Source organism: Alexandromys fortis, unplaced genomic scaffold, assembly GCF_014885135.2.
Source record: "Alexandromys fortis isolate MF-2015 unplaced genomic scaffold, M_Fortis_MF-2015_v1.1 scaffold_20, whole genome shotgun sequence".
NCBI classification, from domain to species: Eukaryota; Metazoa; Chordata; class Mammalia; order Rodentia; family Cricetidae; genus Alexandromys; species Alexandromys fortis.
In genome coordinates this window covers 15,698,954-15,721,486 of record NW_026067903.1, presented here as the reverse complement: position 1 = coordinate 15,721,486, position 22,533 = coordinate 15,698,954, and the positions used below count along the sequence as shown (strand labels likewise).

At 36.6% G+C, this 22,533-nt stretch overlaps 1 protein-coding gene across 2 annotated transcripts in view; it reads right to left on the bottom strand.

Moving 5' to 3' along the window:
• Positions 1–22,533, bottom strand: part of Smap1 (small ArfGAP 1) — an 83,007-nt gene that overhangs the window by 50,233 nt on the left and 10,241 nt on the right. For both annotated transcript variants that reach the window (XM_050134713.1, XM_050134712.1), the window contains exon 2: positions 2,537–2,670. In XM_050134713.1, coding sequence (XP_049990670.1) covers positions 2,537–2,670 — 134 coding nt within the window. The remainder of the gene's footprint in view (positions 1–2,536; positions 2,671–22,533) is intronic.

Below are 22,533 nucleotides of genomic sequence, written 5' to 3'. Positions count from 1 at the left end.
ATAAATGAAATTACTATTTTGGGCTAGTACTCTCAAAGAGAAATTTCTTAATATTCAATAATACAGAATAATTAACCCTCAGCAGTAAATTTAGAAACCAACTCATCACAATCTATCAGAAAGATGCTAAACTGCTTGAGATATTTCATGGTAACAATGCTGAGGGTTTTATATAATGTATAAATGAACCGGATACTATTAATAATAATTTATTAGCATTTATGGCTTGTTTAAAATGTGTCAGATACTATACTAGCTCATGTTTCGCCCATTCTCACTCATTTGATTCTCCCTACAAAGCAGACAATATTACTCTTATTATACAAATAGAACATTGATGCCTCCTGAAATCAAATAGCCTGGGAAACCATACAAGTCTAACCTTGGCAGTCTGTCTTAATGATTTTGTTCTACTGCCTTCCTGGAATCAACTTGCCTTGAAATATTCTAAGCCAAAACATAGATTGAACAAAACACAGCCTGGAAAACTCAGCATTATCAATGACAACTTAACTTGTTTTAATTTGACTAGCTCAGAAAGTACTTTTAAAAACAACAGTAACTACTTCATATGGCTTACAAGTACCTGCAGAGCCCACCACAAAGTGCTAGATTGCCACCTGTTTATGTGACTATGTTCTAAAGTAAAACAACTGCTTATCGCTGGATTCCCAAGAACATCCTAGCCTTACTTCTCACCCAGGCACAGTAGGAAGAAGAGCTCTGCGGACTACGGGCCATACAGAGTATTCACTGGTGACAAACAATTACAAAGTCTTACATCCATAATGATTCTTACTTCAAGAAGTTGACAGGTAACACCTGTTAATGAATATGTTCAAATATGTTTCAAATATTGTATATAATTTGTTTTTAAAATTCCTAATTTCTTAAAATGTCAGTATGCTGCCAAGTACCTTTATCTATTTCACAAAAACCAGTTAACTATAGTTCTGATGGGAAAATTATGCTCTAAAATGTACAACTACCTGCCTCAGATAATCTGTTATTCAAATTCTCTCAGTGGTCTTTATTAAAATATTTCCAAAGAACCAGAGTGTCTAATGTCTTCTCCTTGGTTTAAAATGAGCCATTAAAAAGTACACATCCTTTGTCTTCAATTTTTATCCTCTGTAAGTGTTTACAAATGCAATTTAAATATTTAATCTACTCATCATTCTTTCTTGAGAAAGAGCATATCATTTAGTTACCACATCTGCTACAGAGATGCTAGTAAGAACACTGTCTCATATGAAGTATTCAAAAGTTCTCCTTCTCTGATCTAATTTGTACGGTTTCTCCCCCGAGGTTTTGAAAATACTCAAAGAATAATATTTGCTTGTATGTCCTTTACCAACAATAACTTCAGAAGCTAATTTTAAGACAGAACTAAATCAACTATACTTGACTTTATAGTCTAAAGGTCTTTACAAATTCTGTTACCATAGCCCATAACCAAGTAGGTGTATTTTTTCTAATTCTGAGGTATGCCCGTGTATTGCTGAAGTCCCCCAAATACCATTGTCCTCTGTATCTTTGAGCTCTGCATCTGAAGCTTTTTATCAACTACAGACTGAAAATAGGAGGGAAAACCACATCTGTACAAAACATTCTATTATTGTTTGCATGCATGCATGAGCGTTCATTCACTTCCTTTTCTTGTCATTATTCCTTGAACAAGTAGTTTATCTAAGGGTATCTAAGTGGTACCCAATACTGTAAGTAACAAGGAATGATTTCAAGCATGTGCAAGAATGTGTATAGATATATATGTGCAAATGTTATTCCACCTATTAAAAGCACCCGAGCATCAGTGGGTTTGGCTATCTAGCAGGCATCCTGAAAATAATCTTTTGTGATACCAAAAGATGGCTGTGTATTGATATATTCAGAATGTCTTAATGGCAATTTCAAAGGGCATAATAAAAATCAGTAAGACCAATAAAAGTAACTGTTTTTACATGTGCGGCTAACCTGAAGAATTAAAAAGTAAGACTTTAAAGATTTAGAACTGTCACCATGGAAAAACAGCAAACTCATACAATTGTAAATTTATCTGTGACAAAGCTAACTGCTCTCCACAAACCAAAACTGGACACAACAGCGCTTTCTCATTGGACTGTCATCTACTACTAGCCTCCTCCTGCACCCCAGGAACACTTCTAGACAGAAGAGACAGTCTTCAGTCAGTTTTCAGGCAAGAGGAGGGTTTTCCCTTATCTTTACTCAGACTCCCTCTACTGGCAGGATTAAACTAATAGAGGCAAATTTCACCAGCTCAATTAAAACATTTTTAAATACTGTGAAATCAACATTTGAGAACAAAAAAGAAAGAAAAATGGATTTGAAACTGACTACCACAGACTCAACAGGAAATTAACATCAGTGAATTAATAAGTGAAATAATTCAAATTTTAATATGACATATGCCATTTCAGCATGTATTTTAATATTAATCCTTAGACACAAGAAATATTAAGTATTTTAAAGTTATTCAAAATACATTTTTAATAATTTCTTTTTAAGTAATGTTTACCTGTATCTGTTCTGGCGTCCATTGGTCTAAATTGACTGACTTGACCCTGGATATATGAACCCCAAGATTTCTATGAATTCCAGCACATCTGATGCAAATAAACACACCAATATTCCAGGAAGCCCATCGGGGACCTAATTAAGAAAGAAACAAGGAAAGGTAAGTATTAGAAACTAAAACATCCTGACTATACACTAGTTGCATTCTAGTTCATAAATAGTTGTTAATAGCTTATAGAAATCATATGCTCAAGTTTCTTCAAATGATACTGGCAACAGTTTCACAGAATGCCATGCCAGACCTGCACTAAAAGGTTACAAACCAATCTTTAAGAACCTTAGTCAAGACTGGAGAGATGGATCAGTGGGTAGAAGTACTTGTTATCCATGCATGAGGACCTGAGTTCAAATCCCCAGCATCCACGTAAAATTCCAAGCATGGCAATGTATGCCTATAACCACAGCATTGGAGGACAGAGCCAGAAGATCCATGGACAGCCAGCACCCTAGCCAAAACTGTGCGCTTCAGATTCAGTGAAAAACCCTGTCAAGACAACATGGTAGACAGGGACCCATAGGGAAAATATTAGACAATATTCTGCTCTGGCCTCCACAGAAGCACACAAGAGCATGCAAACCCATATTTATTGTATACATCACATGCAGAGAGAAAAGAATTCTAGTCATTCTACTGGTCTTGCTTTCCTGGCAGTGTTTCCCTAGAATTTAAAACTAATTAATTCAAACAGTTTTCACTATGCATATTTGAACAGCAGTAATATATACACCTCAATGAAAAATTCCTTATTAACTAAGATAATAATTAAAATGTTAACTAAATCAAATAAAGGTTTTGTTTGTTTGTTTTGCTTTTTGTTAGAAAGGGTCTCATTTAACAGTTCATGGCTGGCCTCAAACTTGTGACTGTCTTGTAGCATCTTGAATAGCTGAGATTCCAAGGGCAGAACACTCATTTTTCAAAAAATGTAAATATTTCTGTGAATGGTATCCAGGCCTATAATCCCAAAACTTTGGAGGCTCAGGCACAGGAGACCACTTCCTACGTATAACCCCAGTAGCACAGACAATAAGGGCAACATTGAATAAATGGGACCTCCTAAAACTGAGATGCTTCTGTAAAGCAAAGGACATTGTCATTAAGACAAAGAGGCAACCTACTGATTGGGAGAAGATCTTCACCAACCCCGCATTAAACAAAGGTCTGATCTCCAAAATATATAAAGAACTCAAGAAGCTAGACTTTATAATGCTAATTAACCTAATTAAAAATGGGGCACTGAACTGAACAGAGAATTCTCAACAGAAGAAGTTCAAATGGCCAAAAGACACTCAACCTCCTTAGCGATCAGGGAAATGCAAATGAAAACAACTTTGAGATACCATCTTACACCTGTAAGAATGGCTAAAATCAAAAACACCAATGATAGCCTTTGCTGGAGAGGATGTGGAATAAGAGGAACACTCATCCATTGCTGGTGGGAATGCAAACTTGTGCAACCACTTTGGAAATCAGTTTACTGTATGTTTTACCTAGGATTCTGTGCCAACACTGGCTTTAACTCTGCAGTTCCTGGACTGACAATAAGAATTCTGTCTTTCTGGTGAGTTCCTAAGATGCCCATGATGTCATCCAATGACCACATTTTTGAAAAGCAAAATTCTAAAAGTCTTCAAACATTCAGCACACAATAACCACATACAAAACTCACCAAGCCACAAGAAATGTGTTCCAAGACACAGACACAAAGGCTTATACTGACTACTACATGCATATTTCTTACACACATTTGTTTATTTAGACAGATCAGGAATACCCAACCTTCCAAAATGGTATTTTGCAAAGGGTTAAGCATTATTAGCTAAAGTCCACTGAAGAATGTTGATTTCTTGTTAAATCTGTATGGTAAGCAGCCCTTGATGTTTTCCTACTTAAATGACTGAAGTTACTTAGGCATGAATTGTTGGGCTGGCTGACTCAAATCTGTCAATCCTTTCCCTGTCCCTTTGGAAGCCGTGGGGAACAAAACCAAGTAACTATACCAGATAGGGCAAAGATGTGAACCAGAAATGAGCCAACTCTGCTGTCTGTGGTTCCTAAGTACAGTGGGACTCTGCATGATACTTCTACCATGCTTAAAGGTATACTTCATTGGCAGCACACACATCTTCAGCCATGCCATTCTGCAAAATATGTGGGAGCTTTCAATCAAGCAGCCACTTCCTTGGAGTTTCTGGAGCTGTACAGAGAAATGTTATGGCTGCTCAGGGACCAATACAAGAAGGAGGCTTCACACAGCAGAGCACTCCAAGAGGTTTCCTTCCAAGTTGACAACACAACTGTGATGGATGCCACTCAAGCCACAAGAAACTGTTTTAGTCACAGCCACTCCACATACCAGTCAAGTCATGGAATCAACTTAGGTATCAGTCCATCTGTGGGTAAGAAATAGTAATTTGTTTTAAGGCCCACTCCATGAGATGGAACCCATATCCAATACTGCTTGAGTTATGAAAAACTTGAAACCAGGGACCTAAGGAAAAATTAAAACCAAAATAACCCCTACTGGCATTCTACTATACTCTTAGATCAGTAGCTTGCTCATCCATCATCAAAGAAATTTCCTCAGGCAAAAAAAAGGGGAATAAATACAGAGACCTACGTCCAGACTATAAGCAGAGAGTGGGAGACGTCAGAATACTAAAAAGGGGTGTCTCCCTAAAATTCCCCCCCCCTCAGAGCTCAGGGGAACCCTGCAGAGAGGAGTGTAAGAGCCAGAGGGGATAAAGGATATCAAAGAAACAAGAATTCTAAACACAGCAGGACCAATACAATATAAACTCACAGAGACTGAGGCAGTATGCAAAGGCCTGCCTGCATGGGTCTACATCAAATTATAGTGGTATATTAGTGTTTTAATAAATAAAGCTTGCCTGAAGATAAGAGGGAAAAGCAGCCATACCCATCAGCCATACAGGCCAGGGAATGGTGGTGGCACACACTTTTAATCCCAGGGTTCAGAAAACAGAAGCAGTTGGATCTCTGTGAGTTCAAGGCCACCCTGGGCTACGCAAGGTTGAATCTATCTAAAAAAGAAACAGAGCTCATACAAAAGTAATCCCAGCACTTGGGATTCCACGCCTTTAATGCCAACACTAGGGAGGTGGAGACAGGAGTAAAATTGCTGGGCGGAAAGAGGAATATAAAGGGGAAGAGACAGGAACTCAGTGTGGTGTAGAATTTGAGAATTCATGGAGACAAGATCCTGTCCCTTTGGTCTGAAGACTTGGTAGAGGTAAAATGGCTCTCTAGTGGTTGGCTGCTTTGCTTTTCTTATCTTCAGGTGAAGGAGCAGAACAAACTCCATTTTGAGAAAGAATTCCATTTTAGACAGGGCCTAACTGAGGAGTGAATGCAGCCCCAGCAGTCATAAACATTTCCAAGAAACAGTGCCTGCCCTGGTCAAAGTGACCCCAATAGGGTATCCAAACAACATCTGCTTGCTTCAAACATCCTTGTAGCTATCTGATTAATCAATGTTTTAAAATTCTTGTCTGCTTATAGCCACTGTTTTGAAATTCCCCATACCACAACCAACGAATTCAAAGGTTGTATGCCTTTACCCAATCCTGAAACACCAAGGTTTGTGCTACCCTGCTTGCAGTTTTTCCCTTTAAAAACCCCTTACTCTGAGGGCTAGGGGCTGTTTTCCTCTACCTGTTGTGCTAGTGTGTTGGATTACAATGCATCGGATCCTGGCTCTGTGGTGGTCTTGTTTTGGGGTTCTATGTGATACGGGTACAACACAGGTTGTACCCCCATATCTGTCTCTGTGTTTTTATTATTCATGCTACACCAGATGGGGTCCCAGAGCCACCTGTGCATCCCATTGTATGTAAGTATCATTGTTTCCTTTTTTCTTCTTTGAACATTTATTTTCTCACAGGAATACAGAAGAATTCTAGTCACTTGTAAGTATTAGACCTGTCACAGACTGGGGTGGGATTTAGGGTGGGAGGAAGAAGTGACTGACAAAGAACAGTTCAGCCAAGGAAAATGGATTTCTGAAAAGCTTTACTATAATTTCAAGTTATCAGTTTTTGCCAGTCATAAAATTAAAAATACCCCGTGCTCAATTTCCACTTAACTTCAACACTAGCAATGGTGACTGAAACTTTTTTTTTTAAGAGAGGCGAGCACGGACACCAAGGAAGGCCAGAATGTTAACCATTTTCTTGTAACAAGAAAAAGGGGATGTGTGCTTCTGAGATGGTCAGTAGGTGCTTGTTTGTCCAAATCCAAACTTTGGTGAACTTGATATCCTCATTTCTTGAGTGCAGCTGTTATGGGATAAATATCTTCGTTTTGTTACTATCCTCCACTGCTCATCTTCTCACAGCATGATAAATTCTTAGCCAAATCTATCCTCCTTCCCATTAGTCTATGGTTCTTCCCACCCCTTTTGCTAAAGATAGATTCTTTTCTCATACACTCTATCCTGATTACAGTTTCCCTCTACTCCTTCCAGTGCCTCACCACCTCCCCTCTGACTGGATCCACTCCTTTTCAGTCTTTCACTAGAAAAGAACGGTTGCTAGGAGATATCAATCAAACATAAACTAAAATATAATAAAACAATTGGACAAGGCAAACCAACAGAAGGAAAATAGCCCCAGGAGAAGTCACAAGAACTAGAGATCCACTCATTCACACACTCAGGAGTTCATAAAAATACTAATATGAAAGCTATAATAGCCCTATAGTGGATAAAATAATTTTGATAATTAATGTTTCTCTGTATAAGAACTGATACTTTAAAAAAGGTTCATATAAAGCAAAGCAGAAACTATTGGATAAAAGAACATTCTGAACTAACTGTAGAGTCTAACTACTCTTTCACCAAGTTCATAAATAACAGAGGGTTGACTAATGCCCTTTAATGGCTCTGATATAACATATAATAACACTGATAAATCAAAAAATTAACAAAACAACTATAGAATAAATGGGCTTTTTTATTTTTAGCAGAAGAAATACAAAGATGAAGATGAATTTTGTACCATATTAAGAATAACAAGCTATAATTATGTTAACAGATGTTTTCAAAAGTATAAAAGTGAAGGAGATGATACACAAAGCAGTTTTAATAACATAGTACAGTATATAACCAAATGTTTGCATATGGCTTGAATAATATGTGCTATCATTGTTTAGCAAAGTAAAATAAAACATAAATGAAGAACATGTCCTAAGAAATTTCCTCTACACACTGGTTTAGTCTTCAGAGAGTAGAAGATTAATGCAAATAATGTGTATTATTTGGTCAGTAATGTCAATCTTTCACTGGAAGATAGGAGTAGTAGCAACATCAATATCAGTAATTCTGTCATTTTTTTCCAAGTTATCTAAGAAATGCATGAGGACAGATGTTACGGATAAATCTGAATATAACTATTATCTTCAGGGAACTTGGGAGACATGCAAATTTCAGTAAAACTAAAACATTTCCATGTCTGTTACTACTAAAACAACACACTGAATTCCATTTCTAGCCAAATGTGAAACACAATGACTAAAACAACTTAAAAGGCAAACAAAATGCATAAAGCAGCATTCCTAAAGAGATAAGTTATCAAGAAATGGCAAACAAAACTAGGTAAGTAACCTACAGTAAACTTAATTTACTTCTAGGAAACTATCTAGATTACGTAACAAAGATAAACTCAAGCCAAGCCAGGATACATAACAAGACCTTGTCACAAAAGTGTGTGTGTGTGTGTGTGTGTGTGTGTGTGTGTGTGTGTGTGTTACAGTAGTAGGAGGGAGGGAGGGAGAGAGGAAGGGAGAAAAAAAAGGAAATAAAGGAGAAAAGAGGAAGAAAGGAAAAAGAACTGAAAAGTTAGATCAGCTTGGGTTTGCTTCATTTTAGTTTTTATGAATCTAAACATGCAGTTACCATACAAGTCAGCAAACTGCACTGTTGGCCATTTACTTCAAAAATGAAACTTCAGTTTGCTTTCTTTCGCTGCATGGCCAAAAGCAACCTGGAGAAGGAAGGATTGCAGCTTATAAGGATTAAAGCCAAGAAAAGCCAGAGCAAGAGCCTAAGGCAGAAGCCTGAAGCAGAAACCACTGAGAAGCACTGCTTCCTGCCTTGTTCTTCAGGGTCTGCTCAGCTAACTTTATTAGTCCAGGCCCACACCTCTCACAGTGGACTTGAGAAATCAAGAAAATGCCCCACAGAACCCACAGTCCCATCTGACAGAAGCAGTTCCTCAACTAGGATTCCTTCTTCCCACATGTGGCTAGGCTTGTGTCAAGTTGAGAAAAATTAAGCAGCATAAAGTGTCTGTGTTTGTGTGTGGATATGGACACATGAGTGCAAGGGCACTCAGAGGCAGAGGTATGGATCTCCTGAAGCTGGAGTTACCCAACTTTGGTGCTGGGAACTGAACTCAGGTCCTGTATAAGTGCAGAGCATGCTCTTACCAAGTGAGCAATCTCTCTAGATCCTATACATTTTTAAATGGGAAAAAAAAAATGTGAAGTGGAACAGAAACTCAAGTCTTCCAAAGTTAAGCATGTGAAAAACAAAAAATAATAGAAATGTGTGTATATTTATGAGAGGGCAACTAAGAGGTCTTTATGGTAATGTAACCTTCCATATCTTGATTTGAGATGCACAATTTTTAATCTACACATGTGGAAATATGTATACAGCTAAACAGATATACATATTTATTTACACACACACACTCAAGTAAAAGTAGTATTAAGTAAAATCAGTCACTGGTGAATTATATCCACGTCCATATCCTGGCTAGGAAGCCTACAGTTGTATAATCATCAGAAACTAGTTCAACTGTCTGAATTTTCCAACCAGTGGAATACAGACTACGCCATCACGCACACTGTCATAAAGTTAGATTCTCTATGTACTGACTCACGCTGCCTTCCACGCCAAACCCACCAAAAAGGAAAAGTAGCTTTTACCTTAGCTATGGTCATACTTTCTAACTTTCTAACTCAAATATTCATAGTAAAGAATCAAAATGCTGAAAATACTCGATAACTCTATACTGAGAAAACTAGTCATTTGGCAATAAATACATACAAGCTGAAGTAATTACATAGTACAATAAATAACCATCTTCTACCTAACAAAAAAAAATCCTTCAGTTAATTATTTATGTAGAAAGTGTTCTATGTGAAAAGGATATATGGCAAGGAAACAAATGCATTACATATTTAAGAACAGTGGTTACTTCATGAAAATTATAACCCTTATTTCAACTGTGAAGGCTGGAGCTGGAGGCATAATAAAAGCAACAGCAAGGAAGTAAAAAGTGGATCAGAAATTCACCAGACCCACCTACAAGATTAGTTCATTATGGCCAGCCAGAGCTCCATGACTTAATAAAATATAACTTTTTAATGTTAACATCCTTATTGAGATTTCTATGATATTAAAAATGGGCTATACAGTCTGCATTGTCCAACACCCACAGCTCTTAGCTAAACATGACTATTAAACCTTGAAAAGTAGCTACCGAAACTAACTGAATGTTTAAATTCAGTTAAATAGGCACATACAGCTAGTAGCTTCCACAGTGAATAGAGCAGATCTAGAATTTGCAAAAAAATTCCAACAATACAACTACACACACACACACACGGCCACAATGCAGTATTAATTACTAGTATAATAAGTACTTCTCAACAAGGGCACTACTGACATTTTAAACAGAACAATTTACTATATAGAACTATAGCAAAAAAAAAAAAAAAGAATACATCTCTTTTAAATAAGAAGGGTATTTTTCCCAAACTCTATTTTATAGCACTCTTAAGTTACAAAGTTATTATTTCATTCAAAAAAATTACTAAAGTGATTTTGTTTATTAGCAAAAATATATTTTCTCCAGCAGAGGGTAGCTATAACACCACAATATACTACATTTAAATGTTTTAAAAGTTCTACTGTAGGAGATCAAAGACATCAATATATTCACTTACACAAAAGAGGTTGTGGATTGTACTTTAATGCTGAAAAGGAATGTATATTTTCTTTAAAATATATTGACAATTTTCATATCTCCCCAGAAACCTGGTTTTGCTCACTTTATCCATTTATTCTAGTTAATAGATATCCATCTATTCCTCAAACAAAACAACTAACAAATGTCAATTCATATTTCAGGAGCTACTTACATATATATATATAAACAATATTTCCTCAGCTTAAAAATAAATTACAAATCATTTTCCATGTAGAGCATACATTCTCTGAATTCCAACAAAATAAACATTTGTTTCAAAAGTAAATTAAACACAGAAAAATAAATGAAATTTTAAAAAGGTGATAAAAATGGAAAAGCGTATTTAACAATTTATGAAACAGTGCTAGTAATCAGTGATGGCAATCAGCCTCTGGCTTGGAATACAACACCATGCCCACATTTGAAAATAATTTTTATATATCAACTAAAAGCTACAAAAATAAAATGAGTCTTCTAGTCACCTTTACTTCATATTATATTTAATCTTCCTGATATGATCGCCAATTAAATTTCTTTTTCTTGTGACTTCTGTTTTAGATTCCTCTCTTTCTGATGTCTCCTTAAGTTCCTTCCATGATTCTATTTCCTCCTGACTAAATCTTGGTCATCCAGCCTCTAGATTAGACAAGCATCTCGCTAATCCAGTCATTATGGCTTTGGCAAATTCATCTATGCTAACAACTCTCCAAATGCAACTAGCTTTTGTCTATCTTCTCTTGTGAATTTCTACCGGGGACCCAGACCTGCTTCCAGGAGAAAACGCATCTTTCCCAAAGCTCTCCCTTCCTGGAATAATTGTGCCCCATTCTGATTCAAGAGACTATACCTCTTCAAAAAAAAAAAAAAAAAAAAAAAAAACACCTATTCATTAAAGCCCTCCCCCAACATCTAATCTTGGTGATTTTTACTTTCTGTGTACTTCTGCAACATCCCATGCTTGTACAGCACCATCCACATATGCAGTCAGACTACACTGGTTATGCCCTGCCTGCCTGTTTCTTCAACTTAAAAATTCAACTGCAGCAGTAGCTGAGAGCACACATCATGAGGGAACATCCATCCACCAGGCAGCGGCAGCGAGACAGAGTGCTAACTGGGAATGGTGTGGGCTTTCCAAACCTCAAAGCTCACCCCAGACATAACTCCTAATCCTTCTCAAACATTTTCACCAACTGTGAACCAAGAATTCAAACATATGAGCCTACAGGGGTGAGGGAGTTCTCATTCAAAACACCACAGCAAGGCTTCTATCATTTCATGTTAACTTAAAAAACAATTTGAGAGTTGGGTGGTGGTGGTGGTGCACACCTTTAATCCCAGCACTCAGGAGTCAGCACACAGAGGCAGATGGATCTCTGTGAGTTCGAGGTTAGTCTGATCTAATAAACAAACAAAAACAATTTGAAAACCTTCAAGTGTGCAAGCAATTACACTACAACCTTTCTTTCTTTACCCCTTCATATTGTTCTATCGCTTTTTGTAAAATTTCTCTCTTGACCACACAGAGTGTACAAATACCTTTCCTTTTTTGTTGTTTTGGGGTTTCTGCATGTTTGTTTCTGAGGATTGAGCCCAGGTCTTTGTACACACTAGGCAAATAGTGTTCTGCCCCTGAGTTAAATGCCTATCCCTAAATACTTTTATTTTCCACACTGTTCACAAGTTTATTTCAAGAGCTAACTATATGCTTTGTTGACACTGCAGCCATCAGAAAACAGGAATAAAATTTTTGAAAGATTTTCCATTATTGCCAGATTTATATTGTAACAAAATGACCAAATAGTTATATAAAATCAGGACCCATTTTAATAACTTTTTTCAAATGCTTCCATTATTTAAATGTAGCTTGATTGAGATATCAACTAAAACTTTACCTCCTTTCTCACTGTATACATGAATGCTGAAGAACCTAAATAGATCTAAAGAAAAAGAAAAAAAAATCTCAACACTGAGTTAACTTTTTCTATAAAGGCTACAGGGAACATGTTAATCTGTGACCTAACAAAGGCTGACATCATACTGGGGTTCGCTCCCATGTTGCCTCACTACTCCACAGTTTTGAGCAAACCAGCAAATGTAGATTGCTTCATCTGTCTAAGATGAAGACAGCAGACTAAACACCATCACAGCTTCCCCTAACACTAAATGTCATATAACTTCATAACTATAATATATATCAGTCACCGAATACTTTTCCAAATACACCACTGCTTCCTACTCTTTAGCGTAAAACAGGTAGACTACAAAGCTAGATGGTTAGAGCCTACCATGCCCATAGGAATAAATGTTGTCTAGAATTTTATATTCTCTTGGTCTGATTGAATAACCAAGACAAAATTATGAACAGAGTTACAAAGCCAAACTGAAGGATAGATCACAACAGAACAGAAATAACCAGTAAATATACTAAAATTCCTAATCATAAAACTAGTGATGAAAATATTAGCAAAATAATCATTTCCACAATCAAATCAAAGAATCCTATTAAAAATATGAAAACTCTGTAATAGATTATGTGCAGGTCAGTCAGCTGAAAATACTAGTGATGGGAATATTAGCTAGTCTCATCACTCAGCCAAGACAGATAAACAGTTTTAAATCTGATACACACTAACATGCACCTTAGATTTAATTCTCTAGAAATACTTATGTATACACATAAAGCTTGATACCATGGATGTTTATAAGCATAAAATTCAAAAGCAAACATCTAGCAGTCAGGACAGATTACCTTAAAAACCTTTTAGAGTATTTAAAAATACTTACAACAGCAAATATTCAGTGCAGGCAATAACCTCAAATTTCCTACAGTATGCCTTTTCCTCAGCAAATGACATCATCTCCTAATTGTTCCCTCATATTCCAGAACACTCAGATTCCTCACAATCTGATTCATCTGATGATGGGGGAGGGGTTTCAGTTTTAAACAGTTGTCTAAGGAATCGTGTTCTTTCCAAGCCAAGCTGTAAGTGTTCCACTCACTGATGCAACTACGAAGGCAAAGGCCATGAACAACACTGCTGGTTTCCTTGCAGTCTCTAGTGTGGTCTACTTCTGGTGTTCCTTTCTGTATTTGGAAGATGGAAAAAAAAATTAAAAACTACACTTGGTTCTTTTATAGTTAAGAACTCTGTGCTGGTTAGTTTTTATGTCATTTTGACAAAAGTTAGAGTCATCTGAAAAGGAACCTCAGCTGAGAAAATGCCTCCAAAAGGTCAGGCTGCAGACAAGCCTATAAGACATTTCCTGAATTAGTGATTGATGCAGGAGGGCCCAACCCCTGGTGGGTGTTGTCACCCCTGGATGGTGATCCTGGACACTACAAGAAAGCAGGCTAAGAAAGTCATAGGGAAGAAGCCAGTAGGCAGCAACTCTAGTTTCTGGAAGGGGTCCTGTTGCCTACAGATGCATACCTTGGGAATCATAATTTAAAGGCAAACATAACAGCCAAAACCAAGACACTAGATGGGAGTGAATGCAGACATAAGAAAGATGTTCAAGTACTGAGTCAAGCAGGCCAAGACTCATATCTTCTGATTTAAAAAGAAAAGGAAGGAGGAAAGAAAAGGGGAGAGGGGAGGGGAGGAGAAGGGAGGGGAGGGGAGAGGAGAGGAGAAAGGAAAAAGAAAAAAGGAAAAAAGAAAAAAAGGTGTGGTGGCACACTCATGTAACACTATTACTTGAGAGACAAAGGCAGGGTGCTGTTGTATGTTTCAAGACCCACCCTAGTCTAAGTAAAGAGACTGTCCAAAGATGAGGAGGAGCAGGAAAGGGGCAGGAGAGAAGGAGGGAGGGTGTTAAGGAGCTCAAAGCAAATGCCTATTGGAAAGCTCTTTAATAATAGTCTTGAGGTCAGAATTCACCTAACTTACACAACTTCAACTTGCACAGCCAACAGAATTCGTACCCTACATAAAAGTAGATGTTCAGAAAGTATCTGTGAAATGTATCCACCAGGAGCTTGACTCTAAACTTCCCTTTTTCCCCAAAGTAGATATTACAATCATGAATGGAAATGGCATAGTATTTGCATAGTTTTCATACAGTCTCCTGTATTCTTCAAATTATTTCTAAATGATGTACACTCTATACCATATAGTCACCCACAAAAGTTATTATTCTGAATTACTTACAGATTAATAATGAGAATTAAGCCTACATATGTTTGGTACATGTTTTACTTTTTTTAAAAAAAAAAAATATCTTTTAGCCGGGCAGTGGTGGTGCACGCCTTTAATCCCAGCACTCAGGAGGCAGAGGCAGGCAGATCTTTGTGAGTTCGAGGCCAATCTGGTCTACAAGAGCTAGTTCCAGGAAAGGCTCCAAAGCTACAGAAAAACCCTGTCTCAAAAAAACAAAAAAAAAAAATCTCTTATCTGCAGTTAGTTAGATCCATGGATGCAAAATCTACAGGTAAAAAAGGGGATCTGTTCTTCAAGTAACCCGGGACAAAATCCTCAGTAGTGTTAAGGCACAGAGGCTTAGGTACACTTTCATGATACACTCTTTGTTATCTTCTTTAAAAAAGGATGATGGCAAAATAAATTAGAAGAACATCAATTACTACAACTTAAAATTTTCTGATAAAACACCAGAGCACTTCCTAATAATACTTTTCCTGACACAGCATACTAAAATGATTAAGACTTAACATAAAGAGAAAAAAAAGCAAACATTAATTATTCCTTAGGCATGCTGTCTTATCATTTAATGGTACCTTATATTTTGAGCTTCATATTTATACTCTCAATATGTTCTGAATGGTTGATCTATACTTAAAAATGATTCAGTACAATATTAGATAAAAGTTCATATGTTACATATACAGTATAGATGAATACCCATATCCACTGCCTTGACTCAACATTATTTTCTTACAATTTCTTCATCTTGTATGAAATATCTTAATTTCAGATATATCAAGAATCCCTTACATTTTATAAATCTCTAAAAAGAGAGCAAAACATCATTTCTTCCTGTTGTAGTTTTCTTTCTGGTGCCACGATAAAACACCCTAAGTAAAAACATCTTAAGGAAGGGGAAGATTTATTTAGCTTAACATTTCCTGATCATAGTACATAACTGAAGGAAACCATTGAGAAATGCTGCTTGCTGGCTCGATCATAGCCTCATACTTAGCTAGATTTCTTAGAGTCCAGTGGTACCACCCAGAAAATAGCACCACTCATGGTGGGCTGAACCCTTTTATATTAACTAAAGCAATCAAGATAATCCCTCACAGACACGTCCATAGACCAATCTGATAAAGATAAGTTCTCAATTGAATTTTTTTTCAATTAACTGTAAGATGTGTCAATGGCTTAGTTAGGGTTTCTACTGCTATGCTAAAACACCATCATCAAAGCAACTGGAGAAGATAGCGTCTATTTCATCTCACACTTGCAACATCAAGTTTACCACTGAAGGAAGCCAGACTAGGCACTCAAAGCAAGAATTAAGCAGAAGCCTTGGAAGAATGCTGCTCACTGGCTTGCTCCCCAGCTTGCTCAGTCAGCTTTCCTTTACAATCTAGGACCATCTGCCCAAGGGTGACACCACCCTCAGTGAGCTGGATCCTCCCACAACAATTATTACTTGGAAAATCCCCTACAGACTTGCAGGCAATCTGATGAAAGTGTTTTCCTAGTTAAGGTACCCTCTTTCTAGATGTGTCTAGATTTGTGACAAAAACCAACCACCACAGTCAAGTCAACAAGTTAAGGCGAACCAAGAGGCCACACCTAACAAAACTTCCCAGGGTAATCTAACACTCAGCACATATTCTATTTCCCATAACTGTGCTTTGATTAAAACAAAAAAAAACACCCATACCTATAAAAATGCCATTCATCTGTGTACCTAATGATCTTTATTTGGTATGAATTATAAATATAGTCTGAATGTGAATATTCATGATCTACAAAAACTAAAGCTCAGTTATAGGTGGGACTTATACAAAAAAGCATTTTATACCATAATATATATATACTTATTTACTAGTTAGCTCTTTTACAGCTAGTTTCTGCTCTGAGATATCGACCCCACTGAACTGAGTTTCTGTATCCTCCTCCTCTATCCAAGTCAGGAGCAAAACAATTTGCCCTAAGATCTCATTCCTCTGAAGGGTTTAAGAACAGTTGGTTTTTCAAAAACAGCCATATTACCCAGACACATCAGAGTTAAGACAATCATAAATCAAAGGGAAAACCTTTGATCCAATGCCCAGTTGCCTATTAACAGAGCAATAATTCATTTTGGCAAAATAGCCATGAAAATCGAGGAATCTTTCCAAATCTACAACAGAGGGATTCTTTGCACATACAGCATATTACAAATTTTATTTTTACAAACTCCCTAAGTCATTGGTATGTTAAACAGTATACAGCAAGTACATGATTGTGAAACTGATGATCTGCTTTCCAGACCAGGTAAGGATAAACCAAGAATAGTCCTGTCCTCAGGCATCATACTGAACTGAAGAGAAGTACCAGGTTGATTGTTCATGTTTGAATTTCTGGAAAAGAGTGATTTCTAAATTCCTATTCAACTCATCCTAGTGATATAGAACCAAAAAGTTGTACAGATCATAACTCCTTGGAGTTGATAGTATTTAAATAGTATTCTTTTGGTTACTAAAGACAATTTTTTATAGTCACATATGCTATCACACTGCCTAACAAAACACAACTAAAGCACCAAAATAATTCACATTACAAAGATGTATAATTAAGTTTAGAGCTGTATGTGGTGAACAGCACAACCCTCCAAGAAAAGCAAGTCAGACACAGTGATATACACACACCTGTAATTTCAACACCCTTGGGAAGTTGAAGCAGGAGACTAAGGAGCTCAAAAGCATCCTCAACTCTCTGAAGAGCTCAAGGTCAGCTCGAGCTACAAGAGACCCTATCTAAATGCAAAACAAAGCTAAACCACTGATTTCCATGGGTTTTTTTTTTTTGGTTTGTTTACTACTCATTAATATTTTAATTGATTGAGGAGAAGTACCAATCAAGAACTTTTCCGTGATCAGTGATAAAAGATGGCTCAGCAGTTAACAGTACTGGTTAGATCCCCAGCACCCATAGGGTGGCTCACAACCACCTACAACTCCAATTTCAGGGAATCCAATGCCTTCTTCTGGCCTTTTCAGGTACTGCACACATGTGGTGCACCAGACATACATGCAGGCAAATCACCCATACACACAAAATTTTAACAACAATAAGAAAAAACAGAAACAAGAACAATTTACAAAATCTTTACTCAACCCATTAAATTTATTTTCATAGACAAAGCAAGTTTAGTAGTAAAATATAGACTGCAAATTCACAGTGTACTTAAGAAATTACTGTAAAATCCTTAATAACTATTAACATCATTTGAAATAAAATGTATATATACATAATTTTAATTTTTAAAATGTCTGGCTACCACTGATCTATTTTGTATATGTTTTAAAACTTTAGAGTGCTACAGAATTGAAACCACAGTTTTTGAAGTTCTTTGTATAAAGATTCCTTCACTATACATTTAAGACTTGCCAAGCCTACTGACTGGATCACTGGTCATTCCTTTGTAGTGAAAAGTACTGTTCCATTTTATAGATATAGCATTTTGTTTTTTTGTTTGTGTGTTCTTTTTGGTGGTGGCGGCAGTGGTAGTGCTGGGGGGGGGGCGGGTGTTGGTATGGTAGCAGTGGGTTTCTGCTTTGTTTTGAGAGTGAATCTTTGAGACTATGTGACCAGGCTGACCTCACTGAGGTCCACCTGTCTCTGCGTCCTAGTGCTAGAATCAAAGCCATGCCTATGCCTGGCCCTCTGGTGTTTTCTTTATCCATTTACCAAATAATGGACATCTGGATTGCTTCTAGTGGTTGGCTATGATGATAAAACTTCTACAAACAACCAAATTCAAATTTGTATTTCTTTATATATTCTGAGCAAAAATTCTTATCAGATACTATGTTTTCTCCAAGTCTGACTTGCCTTTTTTTTCTTTTGAAAAAGTTTTTAATTTTAATGAAATCTATTTTCACACTTTTATCTTTATAGGACATGTGTTTGTATCCTATCCAAAATATCGTAGCTTACATCAGGTCCCAAAGGTTTTCTTTCATGCTCACGTCTAAAAGTTTTATAGTTTTAGATCTCAAATCCTGTTTTATGGTCCATTTAAATTTTTATTGTGTTATAAAGGTCAAAATACATTCTGTTGCTACTTTGTGAAAAATTATCTTTTCCCCCTACTGAGTTATCTTGTCACTTGCCTCTCTTTAGTTAACAGACCACAGTCAGTATATTTCCAGATTGTCACTTATATATGCCTATCTTGACACCAATATATCACATCTTGATTAACACCTAGGAGGTTAGACTTTCAATTGGTTTTTTTTTTATTTTCAAAATATTTTTTGGTATTTGTGTAGGGTTATTTGTATTTCATTAAATTTTAGAATAAACTTGTTAAATCTTAAAACAAAGGGAAAAACTGATTTTTAAGTAGAATGATCATGCTGGCTCTAGAGATTAGAATTGTCATCCTTAAAACACAAAGTTGTCTAATCCATGAGTAAGGTATATCTGTTAATTTGTCCTCAACAATCAGAGTGAACACCTTGCATATATTTTACGATATTCATTCTGAGATTTTTATACTTTATATCACCATCTATAGGAATTTTTCAACTTCAAAGTATGTATTGCAAATATACATGGTTAATTTTCCTCTATTCACTTTGATTTTTATAACTTGAATAAACTCAATTCTTGGTTTGTTGGGGAAGACTGTTCATTCATTCCCGGTTGCCCAGACACAAAATAATCACACAGAAACTATATTATTTGCAGTAGTGTTTGGCCAATGGCTTAAGTGTATTTCTGGCTAACTCATATCTTAAATTAACCTATTTCTATTAATCTGTGTATCACCACATGGCTGTCTTACCGGCAAGGTTCTGGTGGGTTCCAATGGCTCCACCTACTCTTTTCTCCTCTATCTACCTGGAATCCCCGCCGTGTCCTGTTCTGCTAAGCCACTGGCCGAAACAGCTTTATTCATAACCAATAAAAGCAAAACATAGACAGAAGGACTTTCCACACTATTGGTTCTAATGGTCTTTTCTAATAAGTTCTTGGGGGTGTCTACATTAATGTGCATACTACAAAGATAGTGTGAAATAACTTTTCATATCCATATACTTTTTAAGTGACTGTTGTAAGAATGACTGGTTTTAACTTTATTCTTCACTATTCTGTGAATTTTAATTACATTTTAAATACATCTAAAGCGGAACCCTTTATAAATCTAAGTCCAAAAGCCAGATGCCATGGTATATGCCTGTAATACAATACTTGGAAGACCCAAAGGTAGAATAACCAAAAGTTCAAACCCAACCTGAGCAACATAACAGAATCCCCAGAACAAAAGCTAAATTTAAGAAATTAAGTTCAGTTTGCATTTTACCATAAATTCATTTTGTTTTCACCAAAATAATAACCTTCAGAGATGAGCATGTACTTATCTTTATCTGTTAATGAATTAAGAACACTAGTGACAGTATTATCCTGGATTATCTCCATAAGGCCATAATCATAAGGATCCTAGAAGATGTAGTGATCTAAAAAAAAAAAATGAATGAGGGAAATAAGGTGGCTTGCTGATGTCTTTGAGGGTAAAAGCATCCATGTGCCAGAAAGTAAGAAAAAGAAAATCAATTTTCAGAATTTCTCCTAAATCTTCCAGATGGAACAAAGGCCCACCAACACTGCTTTTAGTGCAGAAGGTCTCATTCTGGACTTGAGCTCAGAACTATAATAGGACGCCCTATATTGTTTCAAGCCTTGTAATTTGCAGAAAATTTAGTAGTTTTCTAAAACTACTAAGAAGTGGTATAACAGAGATCACTTTATATCAGTAAACATACTCTGCTTGTTTTCTGATACAATCACAAGTTATTTTCAAGAGCATAAATACATGAACTAAACACATCAAAGCTAAACTCTAATTCTTATGGATTTTCTTGTATCAGAAAATAAAATTATCCTGAATATGATTTCCCACAGAATCCTCCTTATTTCTTTTTAATCTGGGGTCTGGAGTCATCACTGGTCTTTGAAATATTCACTTTAGAAAAGATCAAGATCAGACATCTGAAATTCTATCATCAATCACCCCTAAAGCAACTACCTGGATCTCTTGTAAGATATAGATTAAAAACTAGATGAGTGGGGAGAGAGAACAGACTATGGAAGTCTGTGAGAAAGTTCTTGTAGCTCTCAAAATCCTTACATTTACCATTCACCATATGTGAACATAATACTAGCACATGATCCAAATAGCTTTATATATAGTTTAAATGAAATAAAATTTCAAAGTGTAAATGAAATTAAATTTTAAGTAAATTCTCCAATATTGCAGCTAAATGTTATGATAGTTAAACAGAGCTCTAATACTTCAAGTAGAAAATTATACTGATAAATGCACATAGACTGGACATTATCTATGGATGCTTTCTTTAAAATTAAGGGTAAAAGGCTCTTGCAGGGCCAGCAAGATGACTCAGAGAGTAAAGGCACTTGCCACCAAACCCAATGACCTGAGTTCAATTCCAAGACTCACACAGTTAAAGGAGGGAACCAACTTGTGCGAGTTGTCCTCTGACCTCCACATTCATATCATAGCACATGTCCTCCCATATACACAATAAAATTACATTTTAAGGGAAATGGCCATGGTAAGATGCTTCAGCAGATAAAAGTGCTTACCATGAATACTTGCAACCTGAGTTTATTACCACAAACACCACAAACTTATGTAAAGGTGGAAAGAGAAAAACAAGTATAACATCCTCTGACCTCCACACAACACAGCTGCCAAAGCATGTGTGCACAGGTATGTACACACACACACATACACAGACACCAGAGACACATACACACACACACACACACACACACACACACACACACACATGCACAACACAATAAATTTTAAAAGGGTGTTTTTATAGAGCCTAGGGAGATGGCTCAGTAAGAATTCTTGCTTGGCAAACAAAGGGACCTGAGCTCAAAATCCCAGCACCCACATAAAATGCTAGGTAGGGCTATGTGCTTGTATCTCTAGAACTTCAGGACCAACAGGCAGATCCTAGGATCTTGCTGGCCAACCACTAACATCCCCTTTTGGCTTCTGTGTCTACACAGATGCATATACCTGCACACTTACATACACACACCACACACACCACACACCCCTACATAAAGAAACAAAAATAAAGCTACTTTATCATCTAAATGTAGACCTTCAGACTAAGTTTGTGCCATAAAAAAAAAAATTAAGGAAGTAGAGAGATGGCTCAAATACACTTGGTACTCCTGCAGAAGATTGGGGTTGAGTTCCTAGCACCTACATAGCTCACAACTCTCTGTAACTCCAATTCCAGCAGAACTGACCCCCCCCCCTTTTCTGGCCTCCATAAACACTGTGTGCATGTGGTGTACTTACAGGTAGGCAAAGAACTCATATGGAAAAAGTAATTATAATCTTTTAAAATATTTTTGTTTAGCCAGGCATGGTGGCGCATGCCTTTAGTTCCAGCACTTGGGAGGTAGAGGCAGGCAGATCTCTGTGAGTTCAAGGTCAGCCTAGACTACCAAAGTGAGTTCCAGGACAGCCAGAGCTGTTTCAGAGAGAAATCCTGTTTCAAAAGACCAAAAAAAAAAAAAAAAAAAAAAAATTGTTTAAACTAAAAAATTCTAAATGGAGGAGGATTGGATTTATTAGTCAACTAAAAGTAGAGATTTGTTGCGCCCTAATCACTCCAAGGAAGCACTGCAGTGAAGTGTCAAGACTTCAACATGTCCTGTGTGATACATACTGAAACATATATTACTAATTATGTTGAGGTCTCCAAGAGCA